Source organism: Podarcis bocagei (assembly GCF_964188305.1).
Source record: "Podarcis bocagei genome assembly, chromosome: 7".
Classification (NCBI taxonomy): domain Eukaryota; kingdom Metazoa; phylum Chordata; class Lepidosauria; order Squamata; family Lacertidae; genus Podarcis; species Podarcis bocagei.
The window spans coordinates 88216168-88238188 of record NC_138132.1 but is presented as its reverse complement, the minus strand read 5'-3'; the positions used below and the strand labels follow the sequence as shown (position 1 = coordinate 88238188).

The following is a 22021-nucleotide window of genomic DNA, read 5'->3' as shown; positions in this document are numbered from 1 at the left end:
TGCATCGAAGAAGCAACATCTACTAAGCCAAAGATGCCCTCTTGGATTCCAGCCAAGAAAGGACAAAGGGACTGTCTTCTTATGAGATAGATTCCAAGTGTATGTTACTTTTCTAAGCTAAGTCTGCCTTCTGGGATCCGATTGTGAACAGAATGTGAGTAAACTCTTTTTATACTTTTGTAGAAGACTGTGTCGTGTCTTATCTTTTATGAGGGAATAAGAGGAAAATACCAGAACTGTTATTACAGAGGCTTTAGCGAGCTTGAGCAAACGTGTCCGCTCCAAGTTTAAAAAAGGGGAATGTTACTCTGCTAAATTGTGGAACTTGTTAACACAAGTTGGAAAAGGATATAATCAAACAATATATCCTCTCCTGCATCCCTGAGCATTCCCACAAGAGGGTTGTTGTGCGAAGAAGGAGAACCACCTTGAGCTCCCTGGAGAAAAAGGTGGGATATAAATGAACTAAAGATAACAATAAAAGAAATCATGCACCAGCACATAGATATCAACTATGGAACTCTCTCCCACAAGTGGAAGTGATGGCTACTAACCTAGATGGCTTTAAGAGAGATTCATAAAAGATTCATGGACGAGAGGGCTATCAATGACTACTAGGCTAGGCTGCTGGAACCAGCAAAGTTTCTGAATACCAGTTGTGGAAAACGCAGGAGGGGGGAGTGCCCTGGTGCTGGGGGGTCCTGGCTTATAGGTATCTGGTTGGCCACCATGAGAACAAGATGCTGGACAGGCTGGGCCTTTGGCCTGATCCAGCAAGCTCACCTTATGTTCTCAGAAGTTTTCCAAACCTGAACGCTCCGACCTGGATACCTACCCAGCCGACGACAGACTGAAGCACCAAGGGGATGTTGTATTCTTGCAGCTGGAATAGCTCAGGGGGCTCACAGTCCACGGTGAAGCTGTTGGTGTCGTTGTTAAACTCCACGGGGCACACGAAGCATCTGTATCCAGACATCACATACGACAACTGGGGGGGGGGGGCAGAAAGGGAAATGGAAGAGGCAAAAGGTGAACCACTGCCAAGGAACTCTGATATGAATCACAGCAGAGTTGGAAGGGCCATCTAGTCCAGACCTCTGCAAGCAGGAATGAGAGCTAGAGAATCTCTGACCGGTGGCCTGTGAGGTGTCCCAGAGCTTACAGGGTTAATAATAGCTCAAGGGAAATGACATCCTGTTCCGGGGTGAACTTGCTTTTACTTTCTGTTTTGGCCGCAAAGGAGAGGCAACGTGTCATCGCTCTCTCCTGGCTGACTTACTGTTTTGCTGCTGTACATTAAAGCTTCGTAGAACAGAAGAAGCTGTGTAAGAGTGTTTTACTGCTGTGCTGATAAATCCTTACACACAGGCACACTGCTACCGAAGAAACTCTGCTGTAGCTGGGAGAAGTGGAATGACTCAGCACTGCACAGCAAAAGCATGCTGGGTGCCATTGCATTTCCTGAAGAAGATGGGTCCGACAGTCGGAACAGACAAGTCGGTTCCCGGTTTCAGTGAACATGGCTATCCAACCTCTGTTTGAAAACTTCCAGTGAAGGAGAGTCCACCAGCAACCAATGAAGTTTGTTCCATTGTCAAACACTTTTCCAAGCAGAATACAGTGGTACCTCGGGTTAAGAACTTAATTCGTTCTGGAGGTCCGTTCTTAACCTGAAACTGTTCTTAACCTGAGGTACCATTTTAGCTAATGGGGCCTCCCGCTGCCACTGCACGATTTCTGTTCTCATCCTGAAGCAAAGTTCTTAACCTGAAGCACTGTTTCTGGGTTAGCAGAGTCTGTAACCTGAAGCATCTGTAACCTGAAGTGTCTATAACCCGAGGTACCACTGTATTCTTAAAGGTTATTTAAAATCTCCTTTCTCGTCATTTGAATCCACTGGTTCAGGACCTACGCTCTGGAGCAGCAGAAAACAAGCTTGCTCCGTCTTCCATGGGACAGCCCTTCAGATATTTATTTTAAGTGGACCAGCTGGATGGCTAGTCCATGGGTAGGCAAACTAAGGCCCAGGGGCTGGATCCGGCCCAATCGCCTTCTAAATCTGGCCCGTGGACGGTCCAGGAATCAGTATGTTTTTACATGAGTAGAATGTGTCCTTTTATTTAAAATGCATCTCTGGGTTATTGGTGGGGCATAGGAATCCGTTCATCTTTTTTCCCCTTCAAAATATAGTCCAGCCCCCCACAAGGTCTGAGGGACAGTGGACCAGCCCCCTGCTGAAAAAGTTTGCTGACCCCTGGCTAGGAGCCTTGGGAACCAGACATGACAGAAATGTGTGAATTATTCTCATGCTTTGCCTACATTTCTTTCAGGCTCTGAGCCCAAGTATTATTGTTCTTTTTGATAGCTACTTGATGCTTCAGTTCTGGATTCCTGAACTGAATTATTATTATTAAAATTGTCGCTCTTTTTTTTTTTTTTTTTTGCCACAGCAACTCCAAGTGACTTACAATATCTGAAGCAAAACAAGCACCACCCACATAAAAACATCCCACCCAGGCAAAAAAGGCAATAGATAGTTACAAGTTTTTGCCTGGCGCCAGTAGCCCCCACCATGGGGAGAGCATTCCAGAAATGAGGAGCCACCACTATAAAGGCCCGTTCTCGTGTTGCCACCCTCTGGGAGCACACGGAGAAGGGTCTCAGGTGATGACTGTAAATTCACAAAAGCAGGCTATCATTCAGAGAACTCCCTGGTGGGTTGTGGTGCTCTGTGGCCCACAGACTTCCACCATCCATCAGGCTGCTTTTATGGGTAACACTGCCTCTTGCTCCGAGGCCCAACACAACTTTCGTTCTTAACTGTCAGGGAACTGATATCGGAGGGAGAGGCGAAGGGGAGGCTCCCAGATGATGCGGGCGAAGGAACCAGCAGCAGGGGGAGAAACAGCTCAGTGGAGGGGGAAGCCAATTAGCGCAACACCGGGGATAAAGGGAGGCAGGCGGTGGAAGTGGAGAGAGGGCTCCAGGACTCTTCACTGGACATCAGTGACGAGAGCCCAGGTCCTCCGCTACCCACGCCTTCCCTGCGCAGAAGACTCCCGCGCAGTGAGAGGAGGAGGAGACTGGGTGTCAAACAACTTTTATGTTGGAAGAGGTTCAAGAAACGCCCACTGACGGATTCTGCCAGTGACTGAGGCAGCCACCATGAGAAGGGGCTGCGCAGTCAGAAAGTTTTAACAAGGCAAATTAACCGAGAAAGGCACCAGTTTACGCACGAGTAACTCATACCCATTACATTAACCAAAAAGGAAAGAAGCAACTTACTAGCAGGCCGAACACCACGGTGGCAAAAAACCCTCCAATAAAGCCTTCCCAGGTCTTCTTTGGGGAGAGCTGCAGATACAGGAACAGGTAAGGAACGTTAAAAGGTAGGAGCTGCAGAAGCCACCAGAGTCTCCATGAACACATCGGATGGGACAGAAGTCCCAAAACTAAGTTTTGTTTCCGAGCACGATTCAAAGTGTTGGTGCTGACCTTTAAAGCCCTAAACTGCCTTGGCCCAGTATACCTGAAGGAGCGTCTCCACCCCCATCGTTCAGCCCGGACACTGAGGTCCAGTTCTGATGGCCTTCTGGCGGTTCCCTCCCTGCGAGAAGCCAAGTTGCAGGGAACCAGGCAGAGGGCCTTCTCGGTAGTGGCACCCGCTCTGTGGAACGCCCTCCCACCAGATGTCAAAGAGAAAAACAACTAGCAGACTTTTAGAAGACACCTGAAGGCAGCCCTCTTTAGGAAAGCTTTTAATGTTTGATGCATTACGGTATTTTAATATTTTGTTGGAAGCCGCCCAGAGTGGCTGGGGAAGCCCAGCCAGATGGACGTGGTATAAATAATAAATTGTTGTTGTTGTTGTTGTTGTTGGGAAAGGGCCATAGGTGAGTGGCACATCTGCCTTGCAGACAGAAGGACCCAGGCTCCATCCCCAGTATCTGCAGGTAGGGCTGGGAATGTATCCTGCCTGAAAGACTGGACAGCTGCTGCCAGCCAGTGCAGACAATACTGAACTAGATGGACCAATGGTCTGATGCAGTATAACGCAGCTCTCTACGTTCCTGTGCTCCAGTGCACCTGCCAAACACACTCCACACACTCACACAGCACAATCAGGCCGGATGCCCTGGCAGGCATTCAAACCCAATGCCGAAAACAGCTTTTCCTAAGAGTTGTTCATCCATCTGGGGAGCAGAACCAACCTTAATCAGCGGAGTGCGTCCAAAGAAGAAGCCGAACATGTAGGCCATGATGTCGTTGCAGATGACGCAGGAAATTGGGACGATAAACCTAGATAGCGGGGAAGGAAAGAAGACCTAGATAAACCACTCAAAGGACCTGTCTGGAATGGAGAAAAACACACTTGACGACAGCAAGGGGCAGCAGCCCACAGCTGTGGCTCAGATCTAGAGACCTCCTTGCCAGCAGGGAGTTCTAACTGCTAATTTAGAAATAGCACTCTGGTTTTGATGTAGTGTGTGTTTTGTTTTTTGTTTTTTTACTGACTTGTATTGTTTAATTCCTTTTCTTTTTTGTTTATTTTTTTCCCTTTTCCTTTTTTTATCTCTGTAACTTTAAATTCTTAATAAATATCATTTTAAAAAAAATAGAAATAGCACTCTGGAAGCCTGTCCCCTGATGGGTGGATGAATGCGTTCATTTGAACCAGCAGACGCGATTTCAATCAGCAAAACTCCCACTCCTAATAGTGCTTTCATAATTTCATTTTATAGAAAGAACTCCTGACGCAAATTAAGGGCCCAGAGCTTCTCTCCAACCTCAGTTTAAATGAGAATTTACATGCTGGTAAGCAGATCTTTCAGCTTTTAGAAACCACAAGTACCATTCAAGTGTATGGATTTTCACACCCCTCCCCTCGGTTATTTTCAAAGATATTAGCTGCCAAAGCTAGATTTTGCTTTTCTGTGCTAAACACGTCTCTGCATTCTGTGATAAAATTTACATCATGGTTCCGAGAAATATTTGGATAGTTATCATTATCATTCAGGGACTAACTATACATGATGCTAAAAGCTACAGCTGGAAGCTTCTATTTGCCCTGAAAGGAAATTTCCCGCTACTGTCCAGAGGGATTTCCCCCAACCCCTGCAAATACTAGTTTTTGGGGAAGAGTTTTCTCCAGGGAGGATACTGTTAAATTCTCTCTCCCAACACTCATTAGCTTGCCTTCCCAACCCCCTTGTTGATGCATTTTTTAAGGTTGGCATTTCTGAATGTCATGCCTAGTTTGGCCTTTAGTTGCTATGTTTTCACTTAAAGGGTGTGAATATTGGTTTGATCTGCAAAAAATAAAAATAAAAAACAGATAATCCTGCCAGTGGCTGCATTTGCTATGCTGACTGACAAGCTACGCTAAATGTATTTTGATAGCCATGTTACAGATTGCTCCCTTGCTAAGTGCCAAAGCCATCCTTATCCTCTGGACAAATGAAATTACAATTTATGCAGAAGTGAGAGCCAGCTGAAAAGACGCTGGTTGTGGGAACCTTGATGTGTTATCATTTCACGCTGGCATGGTTTGAATGGTCATTAATTGTTCTGGCACCTGGCAAAATGAGAGTGATCTCCCTCCAGCTGTGAGGGTTTCACTCTGAGATAGCCGTTAGGACAGGTTAGCCATTTGCGGTGGGGGTGGGGATTCCTGCTAGGCTGAATTGTCCCAGAAGATGATCTGCAGAAGATGGGACACATGGACCAGGTCTCACATTAGGTGATGGCACTCATTGCCATTTGGGCTTCTCCTAGCTGGACTGAGTTGGAGTAGTAGACCGTGGGCCCCAAAAGGATCTTGCAGTTTTTTAAACTGCTGGTGGCTTCATTTAGGCCACCAAGCTTGCAATTTGTTAGGGAATGGAAAAGGCAGCCTGATCTGGATGGGGTTAAAGGTAAAGGGACCCCTGACCATTAGGTCCAGTCGTGGCCGACTCTGGGGTTGCAGCGCTCATCTCGCTTTATTGGCCAAGGGAGCCGGCGTACAGCTTCCGGGTCATGTGGCCAGCATGACTAAGCCGCTTCTGGTGAATCAGAGCAGCGCACGGAAATGCCGTTTACCTTACCGTTGGAGTGGTACCTATTTATCTACTTGCACTTTGACGTGCTTTCGAACTGCTAGGTTGGCAGGAGCAGGGACCAAGCAACGGGAGCTCACCCCGTCGCAGGGATTCGAACAGCCAACCTTCTGATTGGCAAGCCCTAGGCTCTGTGGTTTAACCCACAGCGCCACCCGTGTCCCTGTCCTGGATGGGGTTGCACTCCCCTAAAAGAGCAGGTGTGCAGCCTGAGGACAGAAATGATGGAGACCATACAATTCAGGTTGCAAGGGCATTTTCAGACAAGAAGCTTAAGTCGCCTCTGGGCCTCTCGTGCGCTACTAATTCAGAACCGGTCTTATGCTGGCCTTAGAAATCAGATTGAAGCAAGAGCTAAACTTTAAGCCTCATGCAGGAAAATGCCCAAAGCGTACCTGCTTTTTTGCTGAGCAGAGAGCAAGGCCCACTGAGTGGCTGCCTCATATTTAGAAAGAGCACATGCATGCACAGCAAAGCTGACTGGGATTCCTCCTTTTTGCCTGGTTAATGTCAGGAAAACTCCCCCCAAATCTCATCATGCCAACCCAAACAGTTGCCCCAAGGTAAGAGCCAGCGGCCCATTGATTCCTGCTCCTACTAGTGACGCCCCATGCAAGAGGCCTGTCCCCATGCTTTGTTCTTTGTCCTTCAAGGCAGCCCGGCGGCCTGCGCTACACAGCAGAAAGTCAATAAGCAGCACCAACTCACCAGATCATTCCTTCAAACAGGTTGTGAATGATGAGGTGGGACTGGGTAACAACTATTAGCAAAGTCACATGGGTCCAGCCAAACTGGAAAGAAAGAACAGCATGCAATCCAGTTTGCAGGGGGCAAAAAAACGTTTCTCAAAAACACACACCAAAATGCTGATTAGAGAGAGAGAGAGAGAACATCAGGGAATTTGCCACCCCACGTTCCACAATGATAGGCACAGCGTTAGCAAAAAGACCACACACACACACACACACACACACACACACACACACGGCTGCTTGTCTCTAGTCTGAAATCGAGGGAGCCCCTTCCAAAACTGCTCATCGCCTCCCAGAAGGCCACCTGTCCATGCCTTTCTTGCAAACAAAACAAAAAACCAAAGGTCCACCCACCATTTTCCCTAACGAGGCCTCCCGCATTTTCCCTAATGAGGCCTCCCGCTGCCGGTGCCCTTCCACCGTTCGGATTCCGTTCTTAGACTGAGGTAAAGTTCTCAAACCAAGACACTATTTCCGGTTTTGTGGAGCTTATAAACCAAATCGTTCTTAAACACAAAACTGTTTAATAAAAATCATTAAAAAATTTAAAACAGACACCAATAAACCCATTGCTGAATGATTGCCTACAAAGGCCTGGCAGAATAGAAAAGTTTTCTGTGGGCGTTCAAAAGTTGGCACAGGAGGCGCCTGCTGTATCACTAGTGGCAGAGAGTTCCACAGGACTAGGCCGGTGACACTAAAGGCTCAGTTCCTTGCTGTTGTCAAATGAGCCTCACTAACTTGGGGAATGACCTGCAATGATCTTGGTGATCAAGCTGGGATATGAGGGTTTAGAGGGTTCCTGAGGTACTCTGGACCTAAGTTGTTACAGGCTTTGTAGATTAATACAAGGACTGTGAGCCTGGTTCAGTAGTAGATGGGCAGCCAGCGCAGATGCTTCAACCAGGGTCTCGCATGTTATTGGCCAGAAGCTGCGATCAGCAGCCTAGCCACTGCATTCTGCATCACCTGGAGCTTTCAAACAAAACCAAAGGGAAGCCCCTCGAAGAGCACGTTGCAGTAATCCAGCCCTGAAATTACCGAGGCATGGACTACATTCATAATTTGGGCACTGGGATGGTCATCTTCAAGCCTGAGTTTACCTGGAAACTCATGTTTAATTAATTCATGTTTAATCCATTTGTGTATTATCATACATTTTCAGGTGTTTAAGAAGATTTAAACGTAAAGGGACCCCTGAAAACTTTGGGGTTGCGGTGCTCATCTTGCTTTACTGGCCGAGGGAGCCGGCGTACAGCTTCCGGGTCATGTGTCCAGCATGACTAAGCCACTTCTGGCAAACCAGAGCAGCGCACGGAAACACCGTTTACCTTCCCGCCGTTTACCTTCCCGCATGTCTACTTGCACTTTGACATGCTTTTGAACTGCTAGGTTGGCAGGAGCAGGCGCTCACCCCGTCACGGGGATTCGAACCGCTGACCTTCTGATCAGCAAGTCCTAAGCTCTGTGGTTTAACCCACAGCGCCACCCACGTCCCTCTTAAGATGATTTAGGCTATTGCAAAATAAACTTTTAAGACTGGCAGGAGTTGTGGGCCTCCCCGTTCTTCAATCCGTTGTTCACCCACAAAGGAAATACGTAAAGTGTTTTAAGGAATGCAGAAAAAAAGAAAAAAGCTTTCTTCAAGCTGGTACCCTCCAATGGCCACACTGGTAAGGGCTGATGGGACTTGTAGTCAAAACATCTGGAGGGCATCTGGTTGGGGAAGGCCAGTCAAAGGCAAGATAAGAACAGCCTGCTCCTTTTCATATCTCTCTCTCTGTCTCTCTCTCTCCCTTCACAAGCTATTATCTCTGAAAAGAGAAAATCTCTCTTACCATGTAGAATTGGAGTCGATAGTGCTTTTTGACAAGGCTTAGAACAAACATGCAGAAGCCTGCAGAAATAGAGAAATTAATTAAATGAGAACCCAATGTTCCTCCCCTTCAGTACATCCTGGCCAATCACAGGGCTGGCCTCAGACCAAGTGGGCAATTGGGCTAGACTGTGCTTCTATCAAAACATGGTGCCCAATGAGAAAAGGACACCGTGTCTCCATATTGCTGCCTGGCTCCAGGAATCCTTGAAGAACCCACTTCAAGTGCCATTAAGTCCCGAACGGGAGACCAGAGTCCCTCTTACCTGTTAAGTAGAGGGCAAAGGAAATGAAGCGGTGATATTTGCTAAGGATCCTCAAGGGCTCCTCCCTCTGGACCAAAGTGAAGAAATAATCCGTCACAGTTTCCCCATAAAAGAAGTAGTTCACACAGAGCAGGAAGTACCTGAAAGAATATACGTCATCTTTTTCAGAGAGGCTGCTAAGGCTTCTTTCATGAGAAATAATTCAACCAAATTGGGAAAGTCTTCTTCAACCGGTTGAATGAGCTGATCAAGCTACAAATTGAATCCTGGTGTTGGAAAACACAGGAGCCTTGATTTATATTGGTTCCTTTTTCTTATTGTTTACTGTTTGCTTTCTATATGGTATGATGCACTGCCCTGCACTGTTGGGTAACAGTCATAAAGGAAAACGTTGACATCATAGAATCATAGAATCATAGAATCATAGAATGAGTTGGAAGAGACCACAAGGGCCATCGAGTCCAACCCCCTGCCAAGCAGGAAACATCAGCAGCCACCTTGAGCTGTTTAGAAGAATAGAGCTGCGTAGAGATATCCTCATGGAAAACAAGGAAACCAGACTTCTACAGCTTAACTCAGGTAGCACAAACTCTGATTCCACTTACCAACTTAGGGTTCTGAACCAGGGCAGCTCGTAGGAGTGATAAACGTTGTAACCGATGGTGATGATCTCTTGGAAGCACTTGATTTGCACACACATCACCTGAGAGACAGACAGACAGCAGCAGTGGACTTTGGGGTCTCAAATTTCCTAAGTGTCCTGTACAACACCAAATTTGGCACTCACATACAACTGCTATTTTACTCTGCGCCCAGTGCGACCAAACCAGTCATGTTCCCCTAAATCTGCTTTTGCAGACAGACAGACAGACAGCAGGGGGGCATGAGTTTTGATAAATTCCCGGGCCACTCCAAGAGAACAATAAGCATTCTTGCATTTATTTTTTTGTATTTATGTATTACATTTATATCCCACGCTATTCTCCAAGGAGATCAATGGATGGCTCTCTGCTTGTGGAATTATCTTGCCGGGAGCATTCAGTACATAGTTTTAGGCACCAGGCAAAAGCATTCCTCTTTCCCCATGGCCTTTTAAACTCACAAGGAGGTGGAATCCAGCCCTGCCTTCCTTTTTTTTAATAATTTTTTTATTGGTTTTACAGCATTTTTTAAACAATACAAACAAATAAAAAGACAAACAAACATGTATAATTTCATAACCTTTTTTTTCATAACCCTCATTTCTCGGACTCCCCCATACCTCCCCTTTCTGCATCCCAATTTACTAAATTATTTCAGCAGCTTCTAAGCAATTTTATCAAATATATGTCCTTTTAGTCCTTTCTTTAACTTAATCTTATGTCACCGTATCCCTTTTTCTCTGAACACCTCGGCATTTTAGCATTCATCAATTTTATAATAGTTCTTAAGGTAAATTTTAAATTTCTTCCAGTCCTCTTCCGCCGTCTCTTTCCTCTGATCACGGATTCTGCCAGTCATCTCAGCCAGTGTCATATAGTCCATCACTTTCATCTGCCATTCTTCCACGGTGGGTAGATCTTGTGTTTTCCAATACTTTGCGATGAGAATTCTTGCTGCTGTCGTAGCATACATAAAGAAGATTCTATCTTTCTTTGACACCAATTGGCCGACAATGCCCAAGAGAAAGGCCTCTGGTTTCTTAGGGAAAGTACATTTAAGTACCTTTTTCATTTCATTATATATCATTTCCCAGAAAGCCTTAATCTTCGGGCACGTCCACCAAAGGTGGTAGAAAGTACCTTCAATTTCTTTACACTTCCAACACTTATTGTCAGGCAAATGATAAATTTTTGCTAGCTTGACTGGGGTCATGTACCACCTATAGATCATTTTCATAATATTTTCCTTTAAGGCATTACATGCCGTGAATTTAATACCGGTGTTCCACAACCATTCCCAGTCAGCAAACATAATGTTATGACCAATGTCCTGTGCCCACTTAATCATAGCCGATTTAACTGTTTCATCTTGTGTATTCCATTTCAGCAGCAAATTAGGAATCCAGCCCTGCCTTCCGGCAAGAGGAAGCCATTACTGAACCCCCAGGCCTCCATTGGGAAAAGATCAGATTCCAGAAAGACCACAAAGACTTACGATCATCATCAAGACCATGGGTCCCAGGTAGATGATGATGAAGAAAAAGACGATCATCGCCAGAGTCAGGATGCCTCTCACCCACCAGTTCTTCCATCTGCAGAGGAAGGAAAGCATCAAAAGAGATCAGGGATTCCTTGGCTGTGACTCCTGCATTGAAGGGTGTTGGACTAGATTGGCACGTCTCCAACTCAACAACCGTTTGAGTCCAGGGTGGATAAAAACCAATGATTTAAAAATAAAATAAAATTGGATTTTTAAAATAAAATGCTTTTGGAGGAAAAATCTTTCTAAACAAAATTTTCTATTTATTAATTTTTTTAATTATTTTTTACCAACAACCGAAACACAAACAGTGAAACCTCCCAGGCGGCTGATGCATTGGGTATACATATTCAGTAATGTACATATTCAATAGTATTCAATTATAACATGTTTAAATCAACCATATGTACATTTCTATATACCTTAACACTCCTCCCTCCTAAATAAACAGGGGTTTATTTAACTTTTTACATTTTAATTGCCCCAAATTGTTCAAACCTACCCAAATAATTCAGTATCTTCTCAGACCAATCCTCCTCTTTCTCACTGACCTGAAACCCTTTCATTCTATGTATCTTCACAGTTAGGTGTTCTAAAATTATAATAATATATAATAATATACCAATAATATACAAATGGAGGATAAAACTGAGTGATATTAATAATATAATTTTCTATTTAAGTTACATTATAGTCAAAAGGCTATTCACCAGAAAATAAGGATTTGTTTAAAGTTTTTCATGTGTGCTAAAACTCAGTTTTTTATTTTAAAAAAATCATTTAACTACATCGGTCAACAAACATGAATACATATGCTATAACATTATTGTTTTAGTTAAATAAATTGTTTAAATTATTATCAAAAAAATGATTATTTTTCTCCTTCCAACAAAGTACAGCAGAAAAGTTGTCCAAATATAAACAATAATTTCATAATTATGTATTTCTGATAATATAACAAAGCGGTAATTTTGGATATAGATGTAAAAACTAATCTGAAAATTTATTATTCCAAAAATGAAACCTTCATCTGGTTGTAAATATTAAGAGAATGCCTGCAAGGTTGAACCTTTCTGTAAAAAAATATGATTTAAATCAAGTCTTACTGACTATTGATTTAAATTGATTTGATTTGAATCAAATCCACCCTGTTTGAGTCTATGCGGGAGCTTGCAGGGGAAGAAACAGAGGCCCCGCTGTGGAAATTTACTCTTTGCAGAATCGGAAGATCCGCTCCCTGATGGCTTTCAAAGTTTTGGCACATTCTTAGCAAGGGCGAAAGGCAGCTATTTCTGGCACCAGGCTGCTTCCTGAGAGAACACGGCCCCCGTCCATTCTCCCTCGGGGGTCTCTTGGCAGAAGGTCACACTCCAGACACTGCCAGAGAAACGGAGGCTTGCAGAAGCATAGCTGTCAACTTTTCCCTTTTCTTGCACGGAATCCTATTCGGAATAGGGGAATTTCCCTTAAGAAAAGGGAAACGTTGACAGCTATGTGCAGAAGACGCCGTTGTGAAACACACACACACACACACACACACACAGCATCAGATGCAAGACTGAAACACAACGCGAGGGCAGCGCAACGCAAGAATGTACCGTATTTTTCGCTCCATAAGACGCACCTTTTCCCTCCTAAAAAGTAAGGGGAAATGTGTGTGCCCAAGAAGGGAGAAGGGACTGACGAGGCAGGTAGTCCCTTCTCCCTCCTCGTAGAAAAGCCCGCAGGAGCCGTGCACCCTTAAAAAGAGCGCACAGCTCTTGGGGGCTTTTCCCCGAAGGGAGAAGGGACTGACTGGCTGCATCAGTCCCTTCTCCCTCCTCGTAGAAAAGCTTGCAGGGCAGCGGTGAGCCTTCATCCCGCTGCCCGGAAGCAGCTTCGCGTGGCTATCCCAGAAGCCAGAACAGCAAGAGGCTATCCCAGAAGCCAGATCTCTCTTGCTGTTCTGGCTTCTGGGATTCAGAATATTTTTTTTCTTGTTTTCCTCCTCCAAAAACTAGGTGGCTCTTATTGTCTGGCGCGTCTTAGAGAGCGAAAAATACGGTAAGTAGAGTCTCCTGGATCAGGCCAGTGGCCCGCCTTGCTCAGCATCCTGTCCTCTCAGATGCCGCAGACCCACAAGCAGGAATCCAGGCACAAAAGCAGCCCTCTCCCGTCCTGCGGTTTCCAGTAACTGGTACTCAGAAGCCTTGCTGCCTCTGATTGTGGAGACAGAGCACAGCCATTGTGGCTAGGAGCCAACGATAGCAGATAGAGAATAAACAGTGCCACTGACAGACACCTCCCACCCCAAAAAAACCTTCTTTTTTTAAGCTGTCCTTTTTGTGTGTGTGTCATTGTATTTTTCTTGATATAGGTCTATACCTTTTTCATTCCTTTGGTTACTTTCCATATACAGTGCAGTGGTACCTCGGGTTAAGAACTTAATTCGTTCCAGAGGTCCGTTCTTAACCTGAAACTGTTCTTACACTGAGGTACCACTTTAGCTAGCGGGGCCTCCCAGTGCCGCCGCCACGCGGTTTCTGTTCTCATCCTGAAGCAAAGTTCTTAACCCGAGGTACTATTTCTGGGTTAGCAGAGTCTGTAACCTGAAGCGTCTGTAACCCGAGGTACCACAGTATGTGAGAAGCAACTTCGTAATTTTTGTGTGGCATTCCTTTGGAATGACATGGTGAAAATGTAGCATTTTACTTCATCCAGTTTGGGGCTCACTATACCCCTTCCTAGGACATGGGTGGCGCTGTGGGTTAAACCACAGAGCCTTGGACTTGCCGATCAGAAGGTCGGCGGTTCGAATCCCCACGATGGGGTGAGCTCCCATTGCTCGGTCCCTGCTCCTGCCAACCTAGCAGTTCGAAAGCACGTGAAAGTGCAAGTAGACAAATAGGTACCGCTCCGGCGGGAAGGTAAACGGCGTTTCCGTGCGCTGCTCTGGTTCGCCAGAAGCAGCTTAGTCTTGCTGGCCACATGACCCGGAAGTTGTACGGCAGCTCCCTCGGCCAATAAAGCGAGATGAGCACCGCAACCCGAGTTGTCCGCAACTGGACCTAACAGTCAGGGATACCTTTACCTTTTTATACCGCTTCCTATGTATTATTTCTTTATTGCATTTTTACCCCACCTCTCCTCCAAGGAGCTCGAGGTGGCGTACGTGGTTTTCCTCCTCTCCATTTAATCCCCACAACAACCCTGTGAGGTAGGTTAGACGGAGAGGGAGTGAGAGGCCCAAGATCACACAGTAACCTTCAGGGCTCAGTGGGGATTTGAACCCTGGTCTCTCAGGCCCTAGGCAGACACTCCAACCACTATGTCACCCTGTGGTGTCCCTGAGGAAGCATCCCCCTCCAAATGTGCCGTGCCTGCAACAAATCATATTTCTAACACCTGGAGTCCGTCCTCCCCAACAGCCTCCCTCAATGCAGGCTGTTTGGATGAAGAAAGCCAAAAAATGTGGACAGCATCCTTGGAAAGCTGAGATGGACCACCTGTGCACATTTGCCAATGCTCTTTCCAGGCTGGTCAAGGCAGTCAAAGCTGGACAGTCCTGGGGAGAATTGGAAAATGCTTCTTCATGGGAGGGTATTCGTCTACATGGGTAGACCGGATCTGGCCCAATCGCCTTCTAAATCCGGCCCGCAGACTGTCTGGGAACCAGCGTGTTTTTACATGAGTAGAATGTGTCCTTTTATTTAAAATGCATCTGAGTTATTTGTGGGGCATAGGAATTCGTTCATTTATTTATTTTTCAAAATATAGTGCGCCCCCCCACAAGGTCTGAGGGAAAGTGGACCGGCCCCCTGCTGAAAAAGTTGGCTGACCCCGGGCTTAGGGCATGGGTAGGCAAACTAAGGTCCGGGGGCTGGATCCGGGCCAATCACCTTCTAAATCCGGCCCGCAGACGGTCCGGGAATCAGCATTTAAGTGGCTTTTATCTGCTGCCTCTGCCTGTTTGCATTTTAAATCAGCATGTTTTTGCATCAATAGAATGTGTCCTTTTATTTAAAATGCATCTCTGAGTTATTTGTGGGGCATAGGAATTCGTTCATTTATTTATTTTTCAAAATATAGTCCGGCCCCCCACAAGGTCTGAGGGACAGTGGACCGGCCCCCTGCTGGAAAAAGTTGCTGACCCCTGGTCTAACAACCCTGAATATAATGAAGCTGAGGGTTTGTGTGTTTATCAGTTGACGTATACAAAATGTACGGATTGTAAGACTGCAGGAGAGGAGTGAGGGCTCACATGCTCAAATCCTGTTTGCAGGTTTCCCAGAAGAGGCGCCCGGTTGGCCTCCTCTGTGAGAACAGGGTTCTGGACTAGATGGGCCACCGGCCTGATCCAGCAGCCTCTACTTAGATTCTTAGGTTCTTAAATGCTCATCTCCATGTGCAAAGTTCTCATCCCAGACACAGGAGAGCCTGACTGATACCCAGACACAGGATACCCTGTTGGTCTGCTTGGCTGGTGAACAAGGAGGTGTCACAAGCAATTCAGAAACCGGAAAATATTTCCTGGATACAAGAGAAACAACAAAATTCTCACTTGTGCAACCATTTTCTTCTGTTGCCTCTAGCTGCTTCTGATCCTCCCCATTTTAAACTATCTAACTGATGTACAGGAAACACAATAACACTTTCACATTTTAATTTCCTTGCAATGCTAGCTTCAAAGTGCACCTTTTAAGTGGCTTTTATCTGCTGCCTCGTTTCAAACCGTACTGGCTGCTTTTAGTGTTTCTTAATGTTACAGCTGGGTGGGTGTGTTTTGCTGCTGTTGTGGTTTTTGCTGTGAGCTGCCTTGCAACGTTTTGGAAAGGTGGAAGAAAAATCCTCTTAAGTACATCATAAATAAAACTTTATAAAAAGTACTGCAGGCTTGTAACAAAACTGCACCAGGTTCCTGGTCTCCAGGAAAGTCAAGTATGATTTGGGGCTTCTGGGGCACCAATCCAAAGCCCCAAGCAGCTCAACCAGGAGGGTGGAATGGAGTGGGAAGGGGAAGGCAGCAGACGTGGGCCCCCAATAAGGTCGGAATAATGGGAGGGAAGCAGAAAGACCACCTCCCTCCTTGCAGACCCTCTTGGGTGCTGAGATCAGCAGAGGAGACCCTCCTGATAAATCCTCCACCCTGAGGTTTGGGGATGGTGGCAGCCCAGGAAAAGGCCTTCACTGTGGCAGCCCCTAAGCCAGGGGTCAGCAAACTTTTTCAGCAGGGGGCCGGTCCACTGTCCCTCAGACCTTGTGGGGGGCTGGACTATATTTTTTTGGGGGGGTGAACGAATTCCTATGCCCCACAAACAACCCAGAGATGCATTTTAAATAAAAGCACACATTCTACTCATGTAAAAACATGCTGATTCCCAGACCGTCCGTGGGCCGGATTCAGCCCCTGGGCCTTAGTTTACCTACCCATGCCCTAAGCCAGGGGTCAGCAAACTTTTTCAGCAGGGGTCCCTCAGACCTTGTGGTGGGCCAGACTATATTTTAGGGGGAAAAGAAAGATGAACGAATTCCTATGCCCCACAAATAACCCAGAGATGTATTTTAAATAAAAGGACACATTCTACTCATGTAAAAACACACTGATTACCGGGCTGTCTGCGGGCTGGATTGAGAAGGTGATTGGGCCGGATCCGGCCCCCGGGCCTTAGTTTGCCTACCCATGCCCTAAGCTATGCCACTCCCTTCCCAGAGAGGTGTCCCTGGCACCTTCACTGTACAGCTTTTGGAGGATGTTGAAGATTCACCTCTCCCCCCTGGCTTTTGGCAGCTGACGTGCATGTTTTTATTTTTGTGACTGTAAGTTGCTTTAGATTGCTTTTCGTATTGTTTTTTAATGCTGTAACCCACCCTGGGACCTTAGGGTGAAGGCCGAGTAGTAAAAAGCAGTGGTACCTCAGGTTACATACGCTTCAGGTTACAGACTCAGTTAACCCAGAAATAGTGCTTCAGGTTAAGAACTTTGATTCAGGATGAGAACAGAAATCGTGCTCTGGCGGTGCAGCGGGAGGCCCCATTAGCTAAAGTGGTGCTTCAGGTTAAGAACAGTTTCAGGTTAAGAACGGACCTCCGGAGTGAATTAAGTACTTAACCCGAGGTACCACTGTAAATAACACCAACTGAGCCCTGGGGAGGAGGACCCCAGCTCAGTGACAGCCTCCATCCAGCAAGTATTGGCCAGGGGGAAACCCCTGCAATCTAGGAGCATCACTGGTGCAAACGAGGACCAGCATGCTCCAAATCATTTAAAGTCATTCCTAATTATTACTGTTTGGCCATTGTTCCATAACTCGGCCCTCTGGGCACGGTACACAAAAAAACGTTTAGCACAAATTAGGAATGACAAAGAAATAAACTTATCAAAATGGAGCACATCCGAGCTAGTTATTTGACAAAGCCCCAACTTGCCGTACTAAGAATCGCTTTCACAGAATTACGACTCCAATCGATGCCCTCAGCGGTGGTGGGTGGTTGGCATGGCAAAGTACAGTACAAGGAGAGACTTTGTCAGCAACCTTGCGTAGAGAACCTGCACCACTATTTATTGCAATGCCCACTATATATAGAACCAAGAGACCGATTTATAAAACCTCTGCTCTCGAATGGAACACACTCGAACAGGGCGGAAAGAGTGAAATGGCTGCTGAGTGATACTGATGACTTCGTAACTTATAAAGTAGCACTATATAATAATAATAATAATAATAATTTTTTATTTATACCCCGCCCTCCCCAGCCAAGGCCGGGCTCAGAGCGGCTTACAAGCAATAATAAAAACAAGATGAGTGATTACAACTTAAAAACAAAAATAAAATACAGCATTAAAATAATGGAACATTAAAATATTAAAATGGAGCCTCATTGCAGGAGAAGGAAAAGAAAAAAGAAAAAGGGGGCGGAGGGAATCAAATTGGCTCCAATCCAAAGGCCAGGCGGAACAACTCTGTCTTACAGGCCCTGCGGAAAGAGATCAGATCCTGCAGGGCCCTGGTCTCATGAGACAGAGCGTTCCACCAAGTTGGGGCCAGTGCTGAAAAGGCCCTGGCTCTGGTTGAAGCCAATCTAACTTCCTTAGGGCCTGGGACCACTAGGGTGTTGTTATTTATGGACCTTGAGGCTCTCCGTGGGGCATACCAGGCGAGGCGGTCCCGTAGGTACGAGGGTCCTAGGCCGTGAAGGGCTTTAAAGGTCAAAAGCAGCACCTTAAATCTGACCCTGTACTCCACCGGGAGCCAGTGCAGCTTGAAAAGCACTGGATGAATATGCTCCCATGGCAGAGACCCTGTGAGGAGCCTCGCTGCAGCATTCTGTACCCGCTGGAGTTTCTGGGACAGCTTCAAGGGCAGCCCCGCGTAGAGCGAGTTACAGTAGTCAAGCCTGGAGATGACTGTCGCATGGATCACTGTGGCCAGGTCGGGGCGGGAAAGGTAAGGGACCAACTGCTTGATGCGGCGAAGGTGGAAAAATGTCGCCTTGGCTGTTGCTGTGACTTGCGCCTCCATGGAAAGGGAGGCGTCAAGGATTACACCCAAACTCTTAACGGAAGGTAATGGCACTAATTGGGCCCCCGCAAGAGAAGGGAGTTGGTCCCTCATCCCCATGCTATCCCGACCTAGCCATAGGACCTCTGTCTTTGAAGGATTTAGTTTCAATCGGCTCCCACGAAACCATCCAGCCACAGCTTCCAAGCATCTGGTCAGTGTGTAAGGGGCCGAGTTGGTGTGGCCATCCATCAGTAGATAGAGCTGAGTGTCATCAGCATATTGATGACAGCCCAGCCCAAAGCTCCGGATAATCTGAGCAAGGGGGCGCATAAAGATGTTAAAAAGCATTGGGGAGAGAATTGCGCCCTGCGGCACTCCACACACCAAGGAGTGGCGTGACGACATTTCCCTCCCTAGTGCCACCCTCTGTCCCCGACCAGAGATAAAAGAGCACAACCAGTTACGGGCTATGCCCTGTATCCCCACGTCTGCAAGGCGATGGTCCAGAAGATCATGATCGACCATGTCAAAAGCTGCTGACAAATCTAAAAGGATCAGCAGTCCTGACCCGCCTCGATCCAGTTGTCTACGGATATCATCTGTTAGGGCAACCAGAGCCGTCTCCGTCCCAAAACCAGGACGGAAACCGGACTGAAATGGATCTAATGCCGATGTTTCCTCCAGAAACCTACCAAGCTGTTCAGCAACCGCTCTCTCAATTACCTTACCCAGGTATGGAAGATTTGAAACTGGGCGGTAATTGGATAGGTCTAAGGGATCTAATGAAGTTTTCTTTAGGAGTGGACGCACCACTGCTTCCTTCAGTTCCCCTGGGAATGTCCCCGTGTCAAGGGACAAATTGATAATTTCAACCAGGGGGGTCCGCGCAACATCTGGACACTCCCTAATCAGCCAAGACGGGCACGGATCAAGGAGGCAGGTGGTGGGCCTACCAACTTGGAGGAATCTATCCACATCAGTAGGGAGTATCCGATCGAAATGGTCCAACACTGGACCTGAAGTCAGTCGAGGGGCCTCCAGTTCAGTCACTGTATCTAAATTGGCAGGGAGGTCACGGCGGAGCAACAGGACTTTCTCCGCAAAAAAGCTCGCGAATGCCTCACAGCTGTGGGTCGAATTTGTGCTTAAATTTGGTTGTCCTCCTAAGGACGTTATTGACCTAATTATTCTAAAAAGTTGTGCCGGGCGAGAGCTAGCGGATGCAATGGAAGCTGCAAAGTAAGATTTCTTAGCAGCTTTCATAGCCATCTCATAGGCTTTCATAAGCGTCCTATAAGATGTTCTTGAGGCTCCGTCACGAGTCCGTCGCCATACTCGCTCTAGCCGTCTGAGATCCCGCTTCATTTTCCGGAGCTCCTCAGTAAACCAAGGGGCCCGGTTTCGACGGGGTCGCAGAGGGCGCTTAGGCGCGATCTCATCAATGCGTTGGCAGCTAAGAAGATCAGGAGAAAAGAACTAGATAAAATAGCAGTCAATTGCAAAGGTGATTCGGACATTTAACCTGACACATTCTACCTGAGAACCCCTTGCCACTCTATCGTATGCAACAAAAATTTTTTAGGAGAAGTGACCGTTGTTTATTATATCTGCAGTGCTGGGTATTTTTATGGTTTTTTACGGCTATTGTTGCTTTTCTTTTTGTTCCCTTTGTGAATAATGCCATGGCCTTTGGCTAGTGCAATAAAGTTTATGATGACGACGACAAAGAAATTATGCAATGGAAACACTACAAAGTAAACTCCAAATCAACAAAAACAAAATATGGCTTCTCTCAAATTCACCCAGTTAAGTATTCCTGTATTGATTCTGTAAGTTTGCAAAGCTGAAAATGAAAACAACAAGGAATAATAATAATTGACAAGAAACATCCTGTATACGGATGCTATTATGCCTTACATTGCTTTGATTTTTAGTTTTGTAAACGTATACAATGCAATAAAAATATCACGGGGGGAGGAAATGCGCCTAATTATATGGAGAACTAAATTCATCACACAATCCCACTCAGCGCAATAAAACTCTCTTAAATGGTTTTCATTAAAAGCATATGAGCCACTGCAGAAGCCATGCCAAATATCAAGATCAGTCTTGCATGAGGCTAATGAGAGCAGGCCATGAGGACTAAGAGAACAACAACAAAAGGTTTTCTTGGCAGAGAGAGGCCATCACAGAAGGCGCCAGGCAAACCACTCCAGGCCCTCTTCATCGCAGCCACCCTCTGCACTCCAGAGTGAAGTGGCCGATGGAGAACAGCATCTGTTGACACCCCGGGGGAACAGGCAGGCTCATGCAGGAAGAGGCCCGTCCCACTGGATAATAATAATAATAATAATAATAATAATAATAATAATAAATAATAATAATAATAATTTTTATTTATATCCCGCCCTCCCCAGCCAAAGCCGGGCTCAGAGCGGCTAACAACAATAAAAGTAACACAGCATTCTAAAATCCATTCATTATAAAATCAATTCAAAATCAAATTAATGGCAACCATTGGGCTAGAGTTCTGTGAAGAATTACCAAAGGAGGGGGTGAGGCTGTGCCTTGGCCAAGGGCCTGGTGGTGAGGCATCTGATCAAGGCCTGTATTTTAAAATGAGCTTAAAAGATATATTTGCAAATGTTTGTATCTTTCATGCCAGGCAGAAAAGCAGCTGGCTAAGTACTTTGGCAGTTGTTTATCCTCTTGAACAGGGCCCCCCTGATTTATAGCAGTACCTCAAAGTTGTAAAAGGGAATTACAGGCTGGGAGCAAAGGTCATGCTGACCATGCAAATTACAGAGTACAATCAAGCTGCAAAAGCACTGATTAAGAGTTGGTAAATAGTAAGATTTATTGTTTAACAGAAGACTCGAGCCATATTTTCATAAGGTTAAAGGGCAAGAGCTAATAGGAACAGCAGCTGGCTGGGAAAGGAGGTGTAAACTGAAGAGGCTTTTTTTAAAAACGGTTTTTACTAAGTTCCTTTTCTTCTAAAAATCTATCTATGTTATGTATGAAACATATTGGCTTAATGTAATTATGCAAAGGATTTAGAAAGTAAGAAATGTTAGATTCTTATGTTAGATTCTTATTTCATTGATGGTGTGTGAGAAGGTGAACCCAAGATCCCTGTTACCATGAGCCATCTGTTTTAGCCATCTGTTTTGGAGTGAATAGGGCAATAGGGCAAAGGTGATCTGGTAATTAAGGTGCCTTGTCGAGGCAAATGTAAGATATATGGCTACTTGTCTGCCATTTATGGATAGAAGGAAATATAGCTCTTTGTCTCCCATAAAAGGTAATAGGAAATGGGTGTATCTTTTATGATTGGTTCTAGCAAACAGCCAATAGGAATTTCAAC

The 22021-nt window shown here is 45.9% G+C and overlaps 1 protein-coding gene and 1 long non-coding RNA gene across 2 annotated transcripts in view; both read right to left on the bottom strand.

Annotated features, from left to right (window-relative positions):
* Positions 1–22021, bottom strand: part of LOC308592084 — a 145975-nt gene that overhangs the window by 55143 nt on the left and 68811 nt on the right. The gene's annotated exons all lie outside the window — the stretch shown is intronic.
* Positions 1–22021, bottom strand: part of CDS2 (CDP-diacylglycerol synthase 2) — a 44877-nt gene that overhangs the window by 4580 nt on the left and 18276 nt on the right. The window contains exons 3-10 of the mRNA XM_081203129.1: positions 11129–11225; positions 9598–9695; positions 8993–9132; positions 8689–8747; positions 6807–6889; positions 4212–4299; positions 3286–3354; positions 836–988 (exon numbers count right to left, since the gene is read on the bottom strand). Coding sequence (XP_081059255.1) covers positions 836–988; positions 3286–3354; positions 4212–4299; positions 6807–6889; positions 8689–8747; positions 8993–9132; positions 9598–9695; positions 11129–11225 — 787 coding nt within the window. The remainder of the gene's footprint in view (positions 1–835; positions 989–3285; positions 3355–4211; positions 4300–6806; positions 6890–8688; positions 8748–8992; positions 9133–9597; positions 9696–11128; positions 11226–22021) is intronic.